At 39.8% G+C, this 22,530-nt stretch overlaps 1 protein-coding gene across 1 annotated transcript; it reads right to left on the reverse strand.

The window, feature by feature from the left end:
• Positions 1-384: 384 nt before the first annotated feature.
• TRAF6 (TNF receptor associated factor 6) lies at positions 385-21,425 on the reverse strand. The gene is made up of 7 exons (XM_019738563.3): positions 21,232-21,425; positions 15,722-16,038; positions 12,812-12,962; positions 11,958-12,116; positions 10,472-10,543; positions 8,502-8,579; positions 385-6,977 (listed from the first exon to the last, which is right to left on the reverse strand). Exons 2-7 carry the CDS (start codon positions 16,015-16,017, stop codon positions 6,156-6,158), a joined length of 1,578 nt encoding a protein of 525 aa, XP_019594122.3. The 5' UTR covers positions 16,018-16,038; positions 21,232-21,425; the 3' UTR covers positions 385-6,155.
• Positions 21,426-22,530: the final 1,105 nt, after the last annotated feature.

A 22,530-nucleotide genomic window follows, 5' to 3' on the forward strand; every position in this document is an offset into this window, starting at 1 on the left:
AGCAGCTGGCACTTAAAACCTCACCCAGGGAGCTTGCTAACAGGCGACCGGCAGCCACAGCCCTGGAACTGGGGAGAACCTGGGCTCCTCATCTACCTGTTGGGAATAAGATCACGCTGTTACCTGGTTTCACACTTTCTATTGACCAGCTTAGTATCCTGTCTCTTTGGGCCTAATTTTGTTTTGCAAAATGCAGTCTTAGAGGCCCGAGGGCAGAAACCGCAGCCTAGACCAAGGATGAGAATGAACCCCCATTTGCTATTTCTGGAAGAAGCAGGATATTGATTTTATTGCAAGTGAAAACTAGCACCTGCGATCGTTCTTCCCTCCCAATATACTGAGTGAGTTACAGTCTCCGAAACAGAACAAAGATAAAGCAAAAAGTCCAAGTGGTCTAGTTATTTATTAAAAAACACCTGCAATATCACTTACATTTTAATATATATTTCATTTTAATTAAGAGTACTTTTTAGGTAAAGATGAGGGGGCAATATACAGGCTGATAAGAGAGTATCAACAAACAGGAGCAGTTAGGCGTGTCCTTGGGCTTTTGTTTTCTTCTAAGTAATATTTAGTAAGGTGCCATTCAAGGAACGGTTTTGGTCATATCCTTGCAACCACTAAGATGTGATCTGAAATAAAAACTCCTTTGTGTCTTTGTGAGTTAAATGGGAACATACATTCATAATCTAGGTTTAGAAAGGTCACGCTTGTTTCCTACATGGAGTACAGAGACCCTGCAATTCAGCTGTACAGACTTGATGGAGACCCTCTGAGGCGAAGCCGCAGGCAGGGCTGGCTTGTTTTCTGTGTTGTGTGTGGCGTGGGGGGCGGGGGGCCTTGGGGAGACTAGCGGAGGGCGTGTCGCAGTAAATCTGGATAATTCCTTTAACCCCCCGCCTCCATACAACCTGCTCTTGAACTGAACACTGGTTTCCAGGCTTCCTCCTCCCAGATTTACATCCACTCCCTCTCACAAGTCACGTTATTTTCAGAGTCCAGTGGATTAGGAAAACCACGCACAGATTCCATGGCAATAGTTAAGTTCTAGCCACAGCAGACGTTTTGATAAGACTCTGACCACTGCACTGCTTCGACTTTTCAAAAGTCAGATTTCACTCCACAGCTTGTCATACAGTTATAAAATTATAAGAGGCTCCCTGGATTCATAAAGTGTCTTTCTTAATAGATCTAAACATTAATAAATGTTACCATTATAGTATCTTAATTTCAACTTCTAGTCCCCACCCCACAGGTAGATAAATGGACACAGAGAGAACTGATTTGCCCATGTTCACTCAGGAGTAAAATCTAAGTCTCTTAGTTCCTAATTTAGTGGTTTATATGCTAAATTATACGTCAGCCTTCTGGGAAGATAATCCTGGAACCTTGTATAAGCAAAATAGACCCCAAATTACATTCTCACCAGAGAAATTAATTGAATAGTTTATCGAGTGTGAAAATGACATTAGAATATTCTGCACGATTGATCAAGGACTTTCAGATAAATCCATTGTAAAAGCCATCCCTTCAGGCAAAATAAATAAGATTAAAATTCAACATAACAGATTGACACATTTAAAACTAGCTTAAAGTGAGGACTACAATTCCAGCGACCACACATACATCACAGGTTTCCCCAGTTAAAGATGCCATCTAAGCTGTTCAGTTCTCCTTAGCCATGAGATTTTTAAAAAGTCAAGCTTGAAAACATCATATTAAAAGTAACATCTTTTAAGTGACGAGGTGAATGTAACAAAACGTTCTTTGTAGATTCTAGGTGAGAGATGTTCACTGTAGAGTTCTTTCGACATTTCTGCATGCTTGAAAAATTTCATAATAAAGTGCTGGGGGGAAAGAAAGCAAAAAAAGTAACATCTATGCTTTACCACCTAAAACTTACATGATAAACTACCAGACATTGGTCAGTTTCAACCAGTATTTTCGTTAAAAGTTCATCAGTAAATGGATGTGTGTGTACCGTGTGCCAGGTACAGCACTAAGTACAGGGTTTCAGCAGCGAACAGCGTCCCTGTCGCTCAGTTTCCATTCTCCCGAGGACCAGGGTAGAAGAGAATGTCATTATGAGTAGCTGGGACGACGGGTACCGTTTGCTCCTTGGAATACAGGAATCAGTGCCCTTCTTCCCACGGCACTTTGGCTTTTACCCAGAGAATATTGGGATAAATGCAGTCAGTCCACACAGGCAAGGAGGCTCGAAGGAAGGGAGGGCCTCCGTGTCAGAGAAAATGCCTTGGAAGCGCCTGACAGCTGTGCAACCGTGACTTTCTGGGAACCAAACTGCACCCCCAGTCAGAGCCTCAAACTTGGAGAGAGAACGTCCTCCTTCCCTCTCGTCCTAAAGGCTGGGCTTTGTCCTGCTGAGAAAGCACTTTGAGAGAGAAAAAGCACCCCACCCATCTCCTTAGCCCACAAAATGCTTTCCCCATCTGGAATGATTTCTTAGTATTTTACAATTTTATAATAACAAACAGAATTTTCAGGGAGGAAAAAACTTTAGAACATTAAAGGCTTAGGTGACATTGAGCGGAAACAACCAGGCATCTCCTTGCAAGTGTTTCTTTGAGTAAAAGTGAAGGCTGTAACTGAATGTTACAATCTGCAGAGATCTATCTCATTTGGTTTCATTGGCTTATCTTTCTGGATCCTGTGAATTTGGAAGTGCCAACTCCAGTCTATAGACACGATGACAGCAGCTGTGAAACTTAACTACGGCTTATCAAGTGGACCTAGGAATTTAAAAAATGTACTTCAAAAACAAATACAAATGACTATTTATTGGCCCTTTTTCATTTCCTTAAGGCGTTGCGCTGCTTAGGTTCTATGGAACTGGGCATTGCAAAAACACCTAATGGTATTTTAGGTAAAACAGTGAGAATTTAATGGAGGCAAACCAAAAAGAGAGCAGCAGTACCTGAATAAAGGAAAAGTACTTCCAAGTCTCAAACCTCCGTAATAATTAAAGATGTTTTCTGGTCACCAGAGCCTGGAGAGACCCCTGGATAAAGGAATGACAAGCCATTGCTCCTCTTTAAGAAGAACGCATCCTACCTGCATGCCGGAGTCATAAACATGCTCTTAGTTGATTGTAGACCCACTGGCATAAGCAGTAATGGACGATAATTTCACAGCTTTATACCTACCACGAAACTGTTTGCCAGAGATCGTCCAACATCTATTAGCCCATCACTAGGGCAAAAAACTTACCTTTCTTTCTATTTCACTTTTTTCTCTTCTATTCCTATTTTTATGCCCCCAAATAAAAGTTGAATCATCATGTAGAATAGCCAGAAACTGTCATTGCTGCAACAGCCAAAGGATAGTAAAAAACTACCAAACTATAAACCAACATCATGACTTGTTTCCCAATAGCAAAATGTAAGACTTGAGGCAAGTTTCATCCAACATTAGGTTGGCATCTCTGGGAAAAAAGGAAACTACTTTTAATTTAGCAATGTCCAAGAATGATGTCCAACAGTAAATGTTAAAAGGTTGATAAAATTGGCCAACTAGGTAAAACTAGCATGTTTCCAAGTGGGGCAAGAGATTTGAAAAACAGAAGAGACCAGCTATCCAGGAAAGACTTGACTCTGAGTTCAAGTCTTAACGAAAGTTCCTATTTAGAATGGCAGTTAATCATTACTTTCATTCTATATTCACAATGAATGAACAGTATAAAATAAATGGCTGGTTTATTACAAAATGCTCAATGTTGGGGGTTAAAAAAATTGCTTATTAAAATTAAGATGAGACCCAGCTGACAGACACTAAATTAGAGTATTTTATCAGCAAAAATTAAGCTGAAGCAGTTTCTACTGGCAAAATCCTTTTATGAGTATTGTCAACATGCCGCTGGTTAGAACTTAGTTTCTTAACAACAGAATTTTACGGTTGGAGTGGACCTTGGAAACGGCTAATCCAATTCTTTATTTTAGAGATGGGAAACCTGAAGCTAGAAGTTGAAGTTAGACAAAAAAGCTGTTATTGTTTGGATTAAAATTCCTGAGTAGAACAAAATAACCAAAGCAGGAAATGACTCCTCAGTGCCTAATGCACAGCCATGCTTTTAAGAAATTTGACCAGACCAGAAAGCTTTTAAATATCATTTCATTTTTTCGGTGGGGTTGAATGTTTTGTGGCAACATTTAGTTTTTCTTTCTCCCTGATAAAAGTACATGTTTATTCTAGAAAATGTAAAACATATAAGAAAGCACATAGAAACACGTCATCAAAAATAGTTCAGTATATTTCCTTCAGGCTTTTTCTATGCAACAAAAATAACTACCATTTACTTTTTAAATGGAACTTGACGATCACATATTCACTGAAAAACAATGGGAGACACAGCAGCGGGGTGCGATTCCCTGCCTAAGACAGCCGCTGCGATGATGCTTGGGAGCTAGTTGGAAAGCACAGGCGGAGCTCAGGGACACCAACTGCCAGGGAGCGAAGCGCCAACTGGTCGATGATCAGGTGGGGCCGGCAGTGGCGCTGGGGGGCAGGGTCTCTGCATGACCTTTATTTCCACTTTGTAACAGAAACCCACCAGACCCGGAGCCTAAACGTTGGGTGGGCAGGGGAGTAGAGAGAAAAGTAAAGGGAAGGGTCAAAGTGACCTTTCCAGGCTGGGTCTGCCTGGAACCGCAAGTTTCTGGCTTCCTCTTGAAATGAAGGCTGATCTTTCACACTGGCCGGGGGCTCTGATTTGGCCTCTCTGGAGAGAACAGTCCCATTTCTCATAGCCAGCAACCTCAAACATAATCTTGTGTAAACAGCATAGAGTAGGGGTTCTCTTAGATTCTTTATTAAGAGCCCATGCCAGTTGTGGGCCACCTTGAGAACTAGATTTCACCACATTTACTACCTACAGACCTTTAACAAATGTACAGTGGCACAAAAACCACGTCTCCCTATTGGGAACATTCAGCCACTTCAATACACACTATGTGATCCTCCGGATGTATGAACTGTCAGACTAAAGCAACCTACTCAATGTAAGTCCTGATGACGTCCAACCTTAGTCTGGTGACCTCTCAAGTGTTACCAATGATCTCCCAAGTATTAAGAGATTCTGCTATTAGGAAAACAATTTTGTTCCCCTTAATTGAACTAAACCAATTAGTTCAATTGGTTTAGTTCAATTCAGAGGGCATTCAAAAGAGCTGAACATTTCTGGCTCAAAGAACTTTTGTCACCACCAATGAGATGCCATGTTAGCTGACTAGTTGAGTCATTTTAAATTTTATGTTGGCAATTTTATGTGTGCATCCCTTGTCCTACGAGCTTAGCATCAGAACACATGGGCAGGGTTGGGGAATTCACTCTGGAGTGAATAGACACAAAGGGATTTATAGTGTAACACTGAGCAGTTGGTATCCACATGGTTCTCGCATTCTAAATTCAAGAAGATGCTCCTTTGTAGCCAGAAATATGTAAGTAAGGTAGAATGAGACACTTAAACAAGAATTATGCAACAGACAACACGTTCACAAGATTACATATAAGGTTATATTTCGGGTTTAAATTAGTCCCTGAATATCCTTAGTACCACCCCAGGGCAAAAATGGCATGAATGAGAACTTAAAACTTTCCAAGGATTAAGGTTTGAATCCTCTGAACTCTATCAGAGGTCAAATAAAATGAGAACTCAACTCTAGAGTCGTAACTCTTCTTGTCGGGACCGGTACAAGGCAGTAGTGACTCTCAAGTTTAATATATTACATAAAATACTATAAAAATATGCCGAACTTTTCAGGTACGTCCAATATCACTGAAAGGTTTGAGCTTTACTACTCTAACCCTAAGCTTCTGACAACAGAACATTCTGGAGCAAAAGCCCGTGAAAGGACCATAAAGAGGTATACTAATTGACAAGAGGCGGTTGCAATATGCCACAGACATTGCAGGTGTAACAATTCTGAAAAAGCATGGAATCTGCAGATCCTTAAGGAAAGATGCTTCAGATACGTGTAACAGAAAAAAGTGGCACGTGATCTTCCTAACCACATTCAATTGGTGGGTATTACATCTTTCCCACTGCCCTTTTTTTTTGGTCTGCATATTATTGAGAACAGGGCAAGAAAAGACAGTTTTCTCCAGATGGCTTTTTTTCCTTTTAAACAAATGAGGGGATGCTATACCCCTGCATCAGTGCTCCGTGGCTGAAAACCCTCCCTCCGAAGACTACCCATGTCGAAGCGGGTGGAGACCTCACAGCGTACTAATAAAGTATCATCCTTCACGAAGGTTCTTTGTCTTAGGGCTTCTAGATGCATGAAAGTCACATAGCCAAAACCTTTTGGGTTCCGTGGGATGGTGGGTCTCTGGAAGGCAAGCAGCTCTGGTTTGGCATCCATTATCTCTTCATGGTTTTGCCTTATAGGTGCTTCTGACTGATCAAGAATTGTAAGGCGTATTGTACCCTGGAAGGGCCAAGGGAGGTGGCTGTCATACTCTCCTTGCATAGTGTGCACAAAGAGGGATATATAGTTTGCACAGCGCTGAGCAGTCGGTAACTGAAGGTGCAGCCGCATGCACAGCTTGTACCCAGGTTTGCCTGTGTAGAACCCCGGGCTATGAATGACAACAGGTTTCTCCTCTTCCTGCGATTTCAAGTGCATCCCAAAGTTACCAATCTTCCAGATGTAAATCCCATTGCACTGCTGTGCTTCTATTTCAGCAACTTTGTCCTCAAGCGTTCGAATAGTTCGTTTGAGCTCACTTACATATGAGCTTTGGGTTTCCATCTTCGCAGTCAGCTCCCGGATCTGATGGTCTTGTCTTACAAGGCGACCCTCTAACTGTTGAATGGTTTCTTGGAAATTCACCTCTGGGTGACACCCAGAGACCCGGGGCAGAGAGGCAGCAAGGTTTAAGCTCTGAACAGCCTGAGCCAACATCCTCATGTGCGACTGCGTGCTCTCCTGCAGGTGCCGTGCTAAGTGGATCCTCTGCATCTAAATATCAAGCACAAGTTAAGCTGGGAATAGATGCTGTGAGGACTAGGAAGGCTCCTAGCCGAGCGGAATAAAAGGTTTTAAGTGACGTCACCACTTCCTTCAGTCTCCTACAACATTCTTTGTGTCCATCAGATTCCTGAGATCTTGCCTCTGAATTCGCTGAAACACTGAGGCTCTCTGCTGTGTGCTCGCCCATCTTTCACTCAGATAAACCTGCCTCCCAGTATCCGGGTCCACACCCGTCCTTCTCTTCTGCCTCGGCGATGACTGGCCTCTTGCCTAAGACTCATCCTTCACCTGGGCTCTAAGCGGCATCTGCCCATTTTCAACAGCCCCACAAGTGTGGCTCAGTTATCCCCTTTCTCCTACATCTTGATTCTCTCCCCCTAACCCTGTCTCTCAGAATACAATTAACGTCTTTCCCATTTTTATTAAAAAAAGCAAACCTCTCTATTGATCTCGTGTCTCTCTCTAGCTAATACCATTTTATCCCTCCTCCTTTTATAACCAAGAGTATTCTACCTGCCGCGGATTCCTCATTCATTATACAAATCCATTGCAAATTAGAATCACTCCTGACTTCACACTCTTCTCAGGTCATAAAGAACATCTTAATTGTTATACGAAAGAAATAGTCCTGATATTACAATTTTTATTTAAGAGTAATTCATGTATATTATAGAAAAAGAGAAAATGTAGATTATCAAAAAGAAAATAAGTTATCTATAATCTCACCTACCATTAACATTTTGATAGTTCCTTCAAGTCTTTTTCTCTACGCAAACCATACAGAATTTTCCCCCAAATGTAATCATACTATATACTATTTACTCATTTTAATTTTTTAATTATTAAAATGCATTCTTATGGTTAAAAAAAAAAAGTCAGATAAAAAAAGCATAATGGGGCCCTCTGAGCCTCTTGAGCCTTCCTTGCCTTTGCTCGGGCCTACTCCAAACCCTTTAGAGTGTACTTTTTCCTTTTAATAATGCCGCCTTGGGCCCTTGAGCCATTCTCTACTGCTTGGGTCCGTTCCTATTCCTTTGGAGTGTACTATCTCTTCTAATAAACTACTCTTTCACCACTTAAAAAAAAAAAAAAAGCGTAATGGAAAAGCAAGAGTGTAACTGCACTCTCCAGAAAGAACTTATCATAAATAATGATCTGTTTTAGACACCTGACATAACTGAGCACTAATCTTGCAGTAATTTTAGAGACCAAAACAACAGCTTCTCCTTCACCTGGTTCATCAAGTTCGAAGACTGTTCACCACAGCTCCACTCCTGGTCTAATTCTCTTTCCTGTACACACTCACTCTATATGATCTCAATCACACACCTTCCATCATCCTCACTACTTCCCCAAATCAATATTCTGAGTCCCAATTTCTCTTTGGAGCTTAAGTCTACATGTACAGTACATGTCAGTCGCCACCATTCACCGGTATTCTCCACTGCACTATATAACTGCATTTTCTTGATCTATATTCAAGAATCGAAAGAAAAAAAAGAAACACCTTACCTTCTCATGGCAACCAAAAGTACTGAATGAACACGGAATTGGGGCTGTAGGACAATCTAAATCATAATGATTAGGTATCTGAAAAGCAAAACGAAAGTTGAAAAATGTTTTTCCCTGCATGTCATGTTCTAGTTTGATGAGATCACAATTGAAATAAAAATTTACATTTAGCTAAACAAAATCACGTATTGTCTAATGCTACTTTTGCATCACAATAGTTGCAACAGAAACTGTGCAGCCCACAAAGATAAAATATTTATTTTTAAAGTCACAGAGAAAGAAAATATCAGTATCTCATACCATCCCCAAATCACTCAATATTCATTTCAAAAAAATGAATTTGTTCCTATTGCTGGGAACTGGAACCCTCTAGTGGCATTTTAAAGAAAAGTCACCTTCTGATGTCAACTACAATTGCAAACTTATCCAAGACTCTCACTGTGGTCCAAGCCGTCTAATATGGACCAGTCAACGGCATATATTAAAGCCACGGACTGAACCCAGTACTTCCCTCATGTCCACTTTTCATAAATCTTCATGCTTTTTGTTAACCTGGGAATGTTTTGGCTATAATGGGGAAACAGATGTTAGAAGGTATATTCTGCACATTAATAAAAGTTCTAAAGAATGTCTCAGGTTTTGATTTGGGGACGCTGAAACACATTCTTTAAGGTAAGATACATTACAGAAAACCATATTCTTTGAAAGTGGTACCAGATTCCCTTTAGAAATGTAGTTTGGCTAGTTAGTCATGAATACTCTAAGCAGAAACGACAGTAGAGACCATTTAACCCAATCCTTTACTTTGCATAATCCAGAACAGCGGTCAGCAACATTTTTTGTAACGGATCAGATAGTATTTCCAGCTTTGTAGGCCCTATGGTCTCTGTCCCAAGTACTCAACTCTACCACTGCAGCAGAAAACCCGCCATATGTGACATGCAGACACACGGGCACAGCTGTGCTCCAATAAAACTTGTTTATAAAAGCAGGCAGTGGCCACATTTGGCTGGCGGGCTGGTTTGCTGCTCCCTGATCAATTTCTTGCCAGAGGTCAGTGGGCAAGTCAGTGGCACAACCACGGTTTTAGATGTGCTGCATGGTTTCCTTTAAATAATAAAACAGAACAAAAAGAAAAACTTGGGAGGCGAGACTTCATAAGCAAAAAAAAAGTTAAATTAAGGCTTTGTTGGAAAAAACTATAGGACTGTTAACAGACAAATGGAAAAGTTTAGTCGAGTGACAGGTTTTGCTTGCTTCTGTTCAATAATCAATTATGATCTCTGGGTTTGCAGATTTCATGAGTGTATAAATAGTGACTAATATTCAAATTTTGTGGGCAAACTCCCCAAATGTCAGAAGATAGTGATCAGATGGAATTTTCCTTTCTCTATTAGTAAAAAAAAACAAACGTACAGTTTTCTATTATAACTACTACTGATGATGCCCCATCAGTGGTCTACAGGAAAACTGACCAGAGTGGCTATAGATCCTGGAAATCTCAAAATCTCTCAGTTTGTCTCAGGGGCTGTGGCGGCAGATCATGTTCTGCTACTGAACAGACTTGTTTTCTTCTATTTCACTGTTTGTTCTTTAAGCTGGTCTCTGGATACCTAAGATCCTTAATTCACCATATGCAAATAAGTATTTCTTAAGGTTTTCTTTCTTTAAATGAGGAGTTTTGATTATTTGTGTCTTAAAATTACCTGGTTGTGTCGGGAACTTTTATGAATATACATAAAAATGGATATATGTTAATGACTTAGGAATTTTAAATGTTTAGGGAGGGCTAAGTATTTTGTTCTTTCTTCAAGTACTTATTAATGTATATGAAACATTTTCACATAGTTCTAACACTTCTTTAACCTGTATTCATTTTGTCTTACTAATTCAAATTTTCAATTAAAAACCTAACTCACTTCTTTAATCTATTTATAGAAATATTAATTGATGAAAGGGAATCATTATACCTGTTCTCTGATGAGCATGGTGTTGCAGTATTCACAGATGACATTTGCCAAAGGACAGTTCTGGTCATGGATCTAAATTTTATTAAAGAAATACAAGAAAAGCATGAGAAAATCTGAAAAAGTAAAAACAATCCATTTTTATAAAAGTAATTTTTTCACCATGAAAAAATTAAGGATATCAATGTGTACTTAAAAAAGTGAGAATTAATATAAAGGTTATTTTCTGTCCCTTTGCCAGTGCAATAATGAGATTCAACTCATGTTCTAGCTCTAAAAGAATATGGTCGGATGCAAAAGATAATCTTTTAAATTTTTTCTTTTAACCCGAGGCAGAACATATGTGACTAGTTTGGACATCATTTACCAATACCATATTCTCCAAAGGCATTCTTCCAAAACTTTCCAGCAGCAGTGTGATGAGTTAATTAAAACTCTTATCAGAGGGTTAAAGAACAGAAGCATTACTAGGGCAGGAGGTTTTGGTGCCCAAGTTCTCCAAGGCCTTGGAAGGGTGAGCCTTGTTTTCTAGAATACAATGAACTTAAGACATAATTAACCTTCCAGGTTAAGTCCATTTAACTTACTGAAGTTGGGGAACACATCAATTTGTTCTAATTATGCCTCAGATTTCTCCCCATTTTTTAGCAAGTTAGCTGACTTTTTTTGGTCATTAACTTAATGAGTATAATATGCTTGATCTCATAAGAAAGTAGGGAACATTACCATGAATAACTAAGAAATAAAGTTGAAGGAAGTATCTTAATTATAAAAGAACATAAATTATATGTTATTTATACAGGTTATTTCAGTAAAAAGGACATACGATGGGGCCCAGGACCACCATTTCAGTGCTGGCTAGCTTTGCCGTTACAGTATTAACGTAAAAATTACTTCACCTCTCTACATCTCAGTTTCTGAATGAAAAAAAACTGTTATATCATAAGATGCTGTGAGGTGCCATAAAGTTTCTTCTTAAAGATAAACATTGTAACTGAAGTGTAACATGTACAAGAAAAATGAATTCATTATGCGTGTATAGCTCATGAATTAACACCAAAGGGACACACTTTGTGGGATTTAATTTATTCTCCATAAAAGTTCTCACAACTCATTCTTTTTTTCAGAGTTAAGCATAAGTCTTATACAGTAATCATTCTCCCTGTGTCTCCAATCCATGAAAATATCACACAGGAAAGCACATCAGCATATGTCTTTCCGAGAAGGTTCTGTTACTTGCAGGGTCTGCTACATGGTAAGTAGCATAAACATGTTTTCTAAGAAAGATATGCAAATGTAAACCCTACATTGATTTACTAAAATGGTTTACTGAAATTTCTTTTTTAAAAGTCAATTTTTGCACAACTGATAATGCATAGACTTAGAATTGGAATAACATCCTCATCTACTGCTAACCCCCTCAAATGTACATTAAAAAAAGAAAAAAAAAATTACGTAGTGAAATTAACAAATCCAAGTTAGTACATGCCTCTTTATCTTCAAATGCCATTGATACAGCACAGTTTACACAAGAAACCTGTCTCCTTGGACACTCCTTGAGAATGTGAATATTAAGTTGGCATTTTTGGAAGGGACGTTGGCATTGGGGACAATTCATAAGAGCAAACTCACAATGTGCTTGATGATCCTAAAATAAGAAAAAATAATTGATTAGTATTTGCCAATCCTTAAGAAATCTAAATATAATCTCTTCTAAGAATATACTGTTTTCTGTCCAAAGAGCCACTCCTTCAAAAGGAGCTAAATAAAGGGGGCAAGTTCAAATGTTTTAAACACTTAATTTTGAACAGAACAGAAACGATATTTAATTTCTCATAAAACCAAGCTAAGAATTAATTTATTTAATTTTAAAGCAAGTTCTTTTCTCTGGTTGCCTCAGTTAATCTCAAGCTATAGAAGGACTCCGTTTAGTTCATAGTAAAACGCAGTTTAGAAAAACAGAAAAAAGTACGATCAGGGTACTAAGACGATGGCTACATGAGACTTGCTGCTTATTTCAAAATGACAGAAATGAAGCTATGGGATTAAAATATGACACCTGTATTTAAAATGCTCTTCCATTTTACTGCAGATAATGTTCACTCCCAAAGCTTGAAGAATACTGATTTCTTATTTCTTATTATTGGGCAAAGTCAGAGTAGATGGAATAACAAATTTCCAGGTTTCCACATATATTTATAGTCAATTAGTGAAAGGGTTGGTATTTTATTTACCAAGGACTAAATACTAAGCACTGATGATACACAGGTGGACACGGCAAAGTCTCTATTCTCCAGGAACTACCTTGTGTATGTGCTAATGGCTAGAAAATAACTTTAATACCTCAAGATGCCTCAGTTCCATCTTGTGCAAACAACCATCATTTGGACACTTCACCGTCAGAGAAAGAATCTCTCGTTTTGCAAAATTGTCAGGAAATAGTTGAGTTTCCAGCAGTATTTCATTGTCAACTGGACATTTGTGACCTGCGTCCCTAAAAAAATAAGATACATACATTTGATAGATATAAATAAACATTCACATTAAAAAATACAAACAACTTTAATCCACCATATATAAATTCTCCATTTATTATTTACTATGGAAAATAATTTAACACATTATAATTGCATAATATCACCAAAAAAACAAAGCAAAAAAAAAATCCATATCCTTTTATGGACAGTTAATGAACTGTTCTTTTATGAAATGAATATAACTAGCACCATATTGGTTACCTATCAAAAACTATGGGATTTTAGATTGTGGGACAGAGTCTAACTAAAAAAATAAGAAAAATTAACGGAATAAAGTCATATTTTGATTGGCATAAAATGAAGTAAAAGTTAAGGATGGGAATTTTGCAGTCGAGCAGGCCTCTTGTTTTGTCAGCAGCTATGCAACATACTAGTGAGATGAACTAAATACACTGCTCATAATACCAATAACATGTCTATAGTGTATTCTTCAATCATAAGTAAAAATTAAGCCAATCAGTACTACTCCTACAGGGTCACATTTTAAGGTTTACTCTGAACGGTCATTATAACACTCTGGCTCATGGGCAACAAAAGTCTTCCTTTATTTTCATGTCTAAAAAATAAGGTAGTAGGAAGTTAAAGGACCTCTATATCTTAGTTTCCCAGGGTTTATTTTATCTTATGATGGGAACAACCATCCTCAGGAAGCTTGTGTGTCTGTCATTCCCTTTAACTTTTTGGGATGTCTCAATATTCACTCACAAAAGGTGGCATGTCAAGTAGACTCCAAGAGCATCGATCAATCCCTTAAACATTTGTTGAGCACCTCCTATGTGTAAGCCAACAACGGTAGTTGCTGTGGTAGGTAAAGGTGCTGAAAAATGGGGTCTGCTATCAAATGCCTTAGAACTAATAAATGTGAGAGACACAGTCGATCTTCAAAGGGGCATCTCTCACACTAATGTTATTATTACACTGTCAAATATTTTATGAGAAGCACAGAAAGCTATAAACAAAACCTAAGTGATGGATGTCTAAGAGAAAATATGAACCTTACAAAGTAAACTGGAAACCATTATCCACAGCAAATGGAATTGGATTAAGATGCATTTTAATTTCCTGAATGACTATAATGGATAAGACATTTTGGAGTCGTTCCTTTAAGAACATTAGTCAAAGTAAGTGGTCATTTCTAGCTGAGAGGGAGATAGGAAAAAAAAAAAGCCTCAGACTTCCTTTTGTGGGTTTTACTTCCTTTTCAGGCCACTGTTCCACTACTTTCATGAATATCTTGCTATTAAAAAACTGCTAAAGATTAGCTACTTTCCTGGACATGGGTGACACTTGGTAAAATACTGTATATCTCTCTACACTTGGTAAAATACTGTATATCTCTCTACCTCCAAAAATATCAACGATCCATAAAATGGTACACATGACCTACCAAGACTAAATCATGATGAAACAGAAAATCTGAACAGACATATTACTAGTAAAGGGAGTGCATCAGTAATGGAAAATCTCCCAATGTACAAAAGTCCAGGAGCAGATCGCTTCACTGGTGAATTCATCAAACATTTAAAGAATACCAATCCTTCTCAAACTCTTCCAAAAAACGAAAGAGGAAGGAACATTTCCACACTCATTCTACAAGGCGAGCATTACCCTGATACCAAAACCAAAGGATACCACAAGAAAAGAAAAAATTTAAAAGGTGAAAGAGAAAAACTTAGTGAGTAGCCAGCTTAACCTACTTATAAATGATTTCACCAATATAACTGGATGCTTATTTATTGCAGAATATAAAATCCTCTCACTTCCAATTTTTTTTTGTTCTATATAGCACTCGTAAGTCATCTAAAAATATTCCCATCAACTTATGAATTATAGTAAAATTTATGTCTTGGGAGATGAATTTGAATCATTTACAGAAATCCCACATAACTTCATTCAGTTAAAGTAACCATGATTTACTAGGTACCTACTGTATGTCAGGCACTGTTCCCGGCACTTAGGAAATAATCAAGAAATAAAACAGATCTGAACCCCTGCTCTGAAGGAGTTTATTTTCTTATTGGATGAGGGAGATTGGGAGGTGGGAGAGACGGGGAAGCCATGCTATGGTATAAATAGTGTAGCCAGAGTACCTATGAGAAGGTGATATTTGAGCCACAAAAGAGGGAGTAAAAGGTGTTAGGTAGGCAGTTAACTAAGAATGTTCCAAAAAAGCCAGCTCCTTAAGGCAGGAGCACGCTTAACCTGTTGAAGGAACAGCAGAGTGAACTGGTGGAAGGAAGGAGAGCACAGGAGACAGGAGGTCAGAAAATGGATTATGGAACTATTATCTAGGGCCTTACAAGGACTTTGGCTTTTACTTCCAGATGACCTGCTGCAATGTTCTGAGAAGAGATGACATCATCTTACTTATTTCACTAGGTTCACTCTGGCTGCTATATTGAGAACAGTCTAGAAGAAGGCAAAGGTAGAAGCAGGGAGGCCTGTGAGAGAGCTGACGGCGATTCAGAACAGGGTGGTGGCAATGAGGAGGGACTGAATTATTTATCCGAGGGTCAGCAGAGGGCAGGTGATAAAAATCACCTTTCGTACCACAGTAGGAACTAGGATAAGAATGTAATTTCTCAGTTTTTCTGTCCTGTCCAGTGTTCTTTTTCCCTAAGTAGCTTTTGAAGCATACGACTGTTCTCGGGATGTCCCGTGTTCTGTGTGGTTTGGTTCTGTTTTGGGGACATGGTGCTTTCTTCTGCTCACGTACCTTATTGATTTGATGATGCAGGCTTTGCAGAACCTGTGGCCGCATGGTGTTTGCACTGCTTCCCGTAACGCCATCAAGCAGATGGGGCATTCATACTTGCTCTCCAGGGGTGGGTCAAATTCTACATCATAGCCCTGGATCTCCTCCATCAAAGAGTTGGAGAGATGGCCTGAACTGGCAGCCCCACTCACACTGTCATCTTTTGCTGCAGCACTACAGGAGCTGGCCATGGCAGCGCAGCAGTCCCTCTCAGACTGGCTGGACACACAGCTGTTCTCACAGTTTAGCAGACTCATAGTAACGGATTAGCAATGGCTCTGTAGGAATAGCAAGAAAAACATGCCTTAACATACATATACACACACACACGTATATTATAGCTTATCTATGCGGGTCACCTTTTAGTAAATATATATAAGCTGCATTAATATTCTTTACAGAAAGGTTTCAAATATTTTTGAGCTATGCTTCATGAGTACTGTTTAGTAATAACTTATGGAATTCATGATAGATAGAATATAAGGTTAAAAAACGAAAAGTACCTCAATTGTAATACTTAGCTATAGCATAATTATCTGTTTAGATGTTTCCTGTGACTGAAGTCAAGACTTTAATTTTCATATCCTCAATACTCAGTGTAAGGTCTTTCCCGTAACAGGTGCTCATTAAGCATCTGCTGAAGAACTTAATTATGCTGCTGAAGTTCCTTCAAGTATCCTGAGCTGAACAGAACAGTAAGACCAGCAGAGTGCAAGGCAGAGTAATACACAGCGGATTAGATGATTATGTGCAGCTATAAGGTGTGTGATTTTGGGCAACTTAACCATCTGGATCTTAGCTGCTTCTCCTACACCTAAAATTCTGAGTACTTCCAAATGTTCAGTGTGGGGATATCTATTATGTAGAAAGAATGGAATTGAAAAAGTGTACTTGTATGTCCCTGCCTTCAGTTGCGTCAAGTGACTATGTTTCATTATTTGACTGGAAAAACAAGTGAGGTTTTGCTTGCCTATGGAAAACTACTGCTTTCATGGGTAGGTGGGATGCCTTCAAATTCTAAGCCATTTTTTTTGGTATTTTTGAGTGAAAAGCTAATGTTGAAAAGAAATTCACAGCCTATACAACCAGGTCTCTGTTGTAGGTAATTACACCTGAGGAAAATTCCTAATATGTGCCAGATATAGTTCTAGAAACAGAATGTAAGCCTCCTGTCAATATGGTAGACGATGATCATATCTGCCTGTCTCATTTTTATACCAATTCTTGGCTGCCACCATGCCCAAAAGTGGGTCTAGAGAGTCATCCTCTTTTTAGCACTACACCTACCTTTTTCTTCTTCTCAAAAAGATTCTGAGTAGCATTTGGAGAGCACCTACAAAGGGTGAGGCACCGTTCTGGCTGGAGAAGCAGTTCTGTGAAGGGTTAAGAGCTTAGGTGCTGGAATCGGATGGTCTCAGTTTAACTATTTTCTCCATCACTTGGTGTATGAGCTGGGCAAATTATATAACCTTTCTGTGCTTTGGTTTCCTCATCTGCTTGTGGGGATAACTACAGAATCCATCTCAGAATTACTGAGGGTTAAATATGTTAAAATATGCAAAGCACTAACTGTGCCTGGAAGAATGAGTTATTATGTGGAGCTCTATATAGCAATTTTATTTAATTATTTTCCTGCTCACCTTATCAAAGTGGGAACTATGGAGCTTAAAGACTTGCCAAGGACTACCCAACAAATAAGCAACAGAGCTGGGATCAGAGCCCAACTCTACCTGACCCCAGAGCCTACGCATTTTGTATTAGACTATGTTTGTCTATTCATGTTTTTACAAATTTGTCTAAAAAGCTGCATTTAAATTTCCTTTCCTTTTATTATTACAACAGACTAAGATGCTGAACACAGCTTCTACTAAATATGAGTTGTCCTGCGTTATTATGCTGGGTTGACAGAATTTCTCAAAGAATCAGTAAAGAAAAATTGGCATTTTGTTTTACTTTTGATATCTTTACGAAAAGTTAAAAATAGCTCCCAAAGCCTTGTTATAGCTAATGCAGATTCCTAGGCAGTCCAGGCAGAGAGGAAGGGAGAAGGGAGATAGTGGCAAACACAGAACCAGTCATTGTATCTGTGCTCCAGGATGGGGCATAAGGCCCCCATCACAGCCTCCAAATCTGGGGACATACGACACTAGAGTTTATATCCTTTGTTATTTGTCTTCCCATACACATTTTTGTGGCCAATTACTTCCTTAGGTAAATTTCCTGGAAGTAGAATTATTAGGTCAAAGGGTTTGTAACTTTCGAAAGTCTCTGATAATGCTAGTTATATAACACGTATCAAAGACTTTAATTCCAACTCCCCAAAACAGAGTAAGTTTAAGAGGGCCCATTTTACATATCCTTGACAATTCTAGATATAGTTATTTTTTGAATCTTTAACCATTTTATTTTTTTAAGTAAAATCACTTTGAGAAATTAGTATTTATTTGGTTGTACAGTATATATACATCAACGTGCCAGCCAGGAGACAAATGCAAAAGTTGCTGAGCTAAGTCTATTTTTTCTGCCCAAATGTCAAGTTAAAGGTCAGTTTATTGGATAGTCTATATACGGCCCTCTTGCAGTTCACTTCGAAAGACTTGAAGATCTTTAGAGAATTTTTATAGCAAATGTGTCACTTAGAAAACCTTAAAAGGAATACCACTGTAGGAATGCAATGTGAGAGACTAAAGTGAGCACTTAAAAATCTAGATGTCCTCAATTTTCACATTGCTTTTCATGCTCTAAGAACACAAACGCTCTATGTCTTCCAAATAAACTTTCTCAGATAGTCACTCTCTATGTCTCTAGTATATATAGGCCTGTGCAACTGCAAAAGGTAAATTAAGGTAAAACAATATTTTGAGTGCCAGTTGGTATTTTTATGTTTACTCTTTTCTTTCTGGCAAGTTAAAACATTTTTCCCCTTAACTTTTAGGGATTGTGATGACCTGAGTGATAAGTCATTTTCCTAACTACAATGAATAGCTATTTTAACTAACATTAAGAGAATAGAAAGTGCTTTGAGTCAGCTATAGAAGTGAACAGAAGATGCTCTGGCACCCATGCAGGAAATACAATGCTGGATTAGGATTCCTCTTAACCTCACATGGATCCACTTCATGAGATGCTACAAAAGCAGCCTTTGGCTTTACATAAGCTGTGAAAGATGACCTGAGTGGGCCCATATTTAAAAAGACCAGAGCAGCCGTTTTAGAGGAACTGCACTGCATGTCTTGTTTCTTTATCTTCCGATCTGGACCAAAGCACCAACATTCCAAGAAGTCAAGGATAGAGGATATCCTGAACAAGGATATCCTGTTTGCAAGGCGTGATGAAAATGGACTTTGTGATGACCGAATCGCTAACCAATCAATGAAGTACAAACCCAGCCTTTTGCCTGATGACCATATCTCAAGCCAATCTATAAAGTACAAATCTAACGGTACCTCATCAAGCACCAATGAATCTTCTTTAATACAACTTACCTCATTGTCCTCTTTTATTTTTTATTTTTTTCTATACTGTGTTTATAGTAAAAACCCTGAGCCTCTCTCCTGTAGTTGGGGGACACTATTTGGGCTTCTGCCTGAAGCTGTTCTCCCCAAATTGCAATTCTATTGAATCCCAAATAAATGCTTACTGCCTCTTATTTTGACTTTTTTTATTTTAAGGTTAATAAAGGTAAAATAAATAAAAGTAAATGAATATTCTTACCAAAAGTTAAATATTTCTTATAGCCTCTTTTCTACTATAACGTTCAGAATTTATGTGGTTTCCTACAGGAATGAATAAAAGGGATAGAACAAAGTATATCCCGACATTTCTTATCCTGTAGGTTAAGAGATTCATGACTGCAACTCCCTTTTTGCAGTTGTGAATCTAGTAAAATAAGCATTGCCTTCGTTAATATTGTGGGATATAACTATTGCCAACTTAATTTGACTGCAAAACAAATAAAATATTAAAAGTAACCATGTGATAAATCATGGCTTAAATCCACCTATTAGTAACTGGGAATATATTATAATCCAAAAGTAACTGGGGGGGGGGGGGAGAGTAGGGTGATGCACAAAAATTGGTTTCCTAAGATCAACAGCTGATAATGAGAAAAGGTCCAGGCTAAAGAAATCAACGAGTTGTTTCTTGAATTGGTCAATTTTAAGTCAATAGAAGTTCATTCATAGCTAAACATGTAACTTATATAAAAGTAAAACCACGTGAAACAAAATACTGAGAAATTACCTTTCATTTGCAGCTGTTCTTTACCAACTCCTTAAAATCTATTGTTAAAATGCAAAGACCCGCAAATGCACTGCAAAGGCCAAGAAATGCTGCCAAATAGTCAACTGTTATGTTTTAATTTTGAATACAGATTCAAGGGGCAGTCCCCTTCCTAGGCACTATTTGTTCTTCTCCAGGAGGCAAAGATTTGAACAACTTCTTTCAAATTCCAACTGGCCAAAAATCTGCCAGCATCACATATCCATATTTATCACAGAAAAGACCTCAAGTTACAATTCTGAAATTAACCAATTAGTGCATGCCGGTTGAAACTCTGATCATCCCATGGGCAACAAGCGCCTGAAACACCTTCCTTACTTGAGTTGCAAGAGCCTAACTTTCCTTACCTTCCCCCAACCCCCCGCCCCCCCCACACTTCAAAAATCAGAAAAGCCCCTTCTACCTTGCCTAGTAATTACAAGGGAATGGAGCAAATGCCAGTGGCCAGATTCACAAGGCCAACACTTAGACCTTCTTGAGAGTTTTTCTCGTTTCTATGCCTGTGTATGTAGCAAGACATTTAGCAAGTTGCTCCCCCGAGAAACAAAAGAAACACGCAAATACTATGTATTCACGCTGTTAATACTTTAGGTGCTTTCTGTTCACATTCATGACAGTCCTACCTCTAGGCTGGAGTTCCCCTAAAGCCAAATACTAGGAACAGCTTTATCAATCCAGCGTCTGGAACAATCGCTAGAACTACCGAGTGCAGGGGCGGCGGAGGAAACTTTCGTGTCATCTGAACCCTCTTTTAAAAAAAAACCAAACGTGCTGCCTGGGATCCGTATCGAGTTCAACAGGGAACCCAAAAATAGCTTTCCCATGACAGTGACAGACAGAGTCGATGGGAACTTAAAAGGGACTTTTCAAAGCTGGTGACAGCTCCGAGGGACGGGAAAATCCAGCCGGCGACATCTTTTTCTGGGAAGGGGACTCTGCGGGCTGAGAGGAGGCAGGGCGGCCGAAGCCGGCGCGGGATTCCCTCCGGGGGATGGAGTGAGCGCGGAAGGAGGTCCCTGCGGGCCGGGGAGCAGAGGGGAGGGCAGAGGGGGCGGCGTCCCCAACCTCCGAGAAGCAAAGGGGCAAGGACGGCGTCCTCCACCTGTGGGAAACGAGAGGAGAGGGGGCGGCGTCCTCTACCAGGGGGAGGAGAGGCCGCGGCCGCCCGGAGACGTCAGAAGGAGACTCACCGCTCGCGTCCGCTGGGCAGCCGACTCCACCGGCCTCACGGCTCCGCGCAGCCGAGACACCGGGAGAGGACGGGCACCGTACTCCGAGCCGAGGCGGCCTGGACGCCAGTCCGCCGGCCCCAAGGCCGCCGCGATCGCGTCCCCGGGCCGCCGGGAGCCCGAACCCCACCGAGGACACCCCTACTTCCGCCTTCTCTGTCCGCCCGGGGAGCGAGGGGCGAGGAGAGGGCGGGGGAGGAGACAGAGCGGCCGGGCCTGCGCGCCCCCTGGCGGCGGTCCTCCACCGTGCGCGGGCGGCGGGCGGCGGCGCAGGCGCGGAGCGGGGCCGGCTGTCAGGACGTGGTGCTCGGCTGGCTTCTTCTTCCAGTGGGTGTCCCGCCTGAGGATTCCTTAACACCGAAACCCTGAACTGTGTGTGTGTGTGTGTGTGTGTGTGTGTGTGTGTGTGCGTGTGCGTGTGCGTGTGCGTGTGTGTGTGTGTGTGTAAATGAAAACTATGGAGATGAAAAGATGTGTCCTGGAGTAACCGCGAGTGATCTGGTGAGCGCTGGCAGCAGTCATTCCAAACTGTGTCTTTATAGCTTCCCTGAATCCCAGCAGGTGAAATAAGCAACGCTGCTAGATCACTTGACCTTCGGAAATTTTTAAAGCCCTCCCCAACGCCACCCTACTTGTCAAGGAAGTTTCTATGATAGGTAAACCCTCTATTATCCCCTGGTCCTTCTTTAACCAGTCCAGGAGACTCAAGCCCATATTGCCTCCAACTACCCCATCCTTTTTTTTTCTGTCAATGTCATGAGAAAACTATTTTGAATTCCCTGTTTAACTGGATGCAAACTTCTGAGGAATGTAGCAGGCAGGTTGCAGGAGATGCGCAAAAGATTTTCACCCACCTCTGCAAATCTGAGTCATTGTCCACCTCTTGGGGGAGGTGTGACAGGATGGTGGTTTTTCTGTGTATGTGTTCTGAAACCAGAGTGTTTCATTCAAATCTAGTTTCTTCCCCTTTATAAATTATATGATCAGATAACTTACTTAATTAATCTGACTTTCTTCAAATTTTTCATCTCCTTTTAAAATGGGGATAATAATAGTACCTACCTCATAGGGTTGTTGGAATGGTGAAATTAGTAATGTAAACAAATTATTTAAAACAATCGACACAGTATATTTTCAATGCATGGTAACAATACTGTATTTTCTGCTTTCTGGCTGCAAATATTCATAGAAAATGCTTATGTTTTCAAGGTAAGAACCTGTTACTGGTTCTTAGACTCTATCTGCCGCCTCTCTTTTTTT

Source organism: Rhinolophus sinicus, chromosome 14 (genome assembly GCF_057876585.1).
Source record: "Rhinolophus sinicus isolate RSI-liver-muscle chromosome 14, RSI-T2T, whole genome shotgun sequence".
NCBI lineage: Eukaryota > Metazoa > Chordata > Mammalia > Chiroptera > Rhinolophidae > Rhinolophus > Rhinolophus sinicus.

What these genes read in the sequence shown, in the direction of transcription:
- TRAF6 (XM_019738563.3), bottom strand. Translation starts at nt 16,017, where the DNA reads ATGAGTCTGCTAAACTGTGAGAACAGCTGTGTGTCCAGCCAGTCTGAG. An exon ending in TGGAACTGAGGCATCTTGAG is followed by an intron (nt 12,117 to 12,811) that starts GTATTAAAGTTA and finishes TTCTTATTTTAG; the next exon opens with GATCATCAAGCACATTGTGA. An exon ending in TGGCATTTGAAGATAAAGAG is followed by an intron (nt 10,544 to 11,957) that starts GCATGTACTAAC and finishes AATAAAATTTAG; the next exon opens with ATCCATGACCAGAACTGTCC.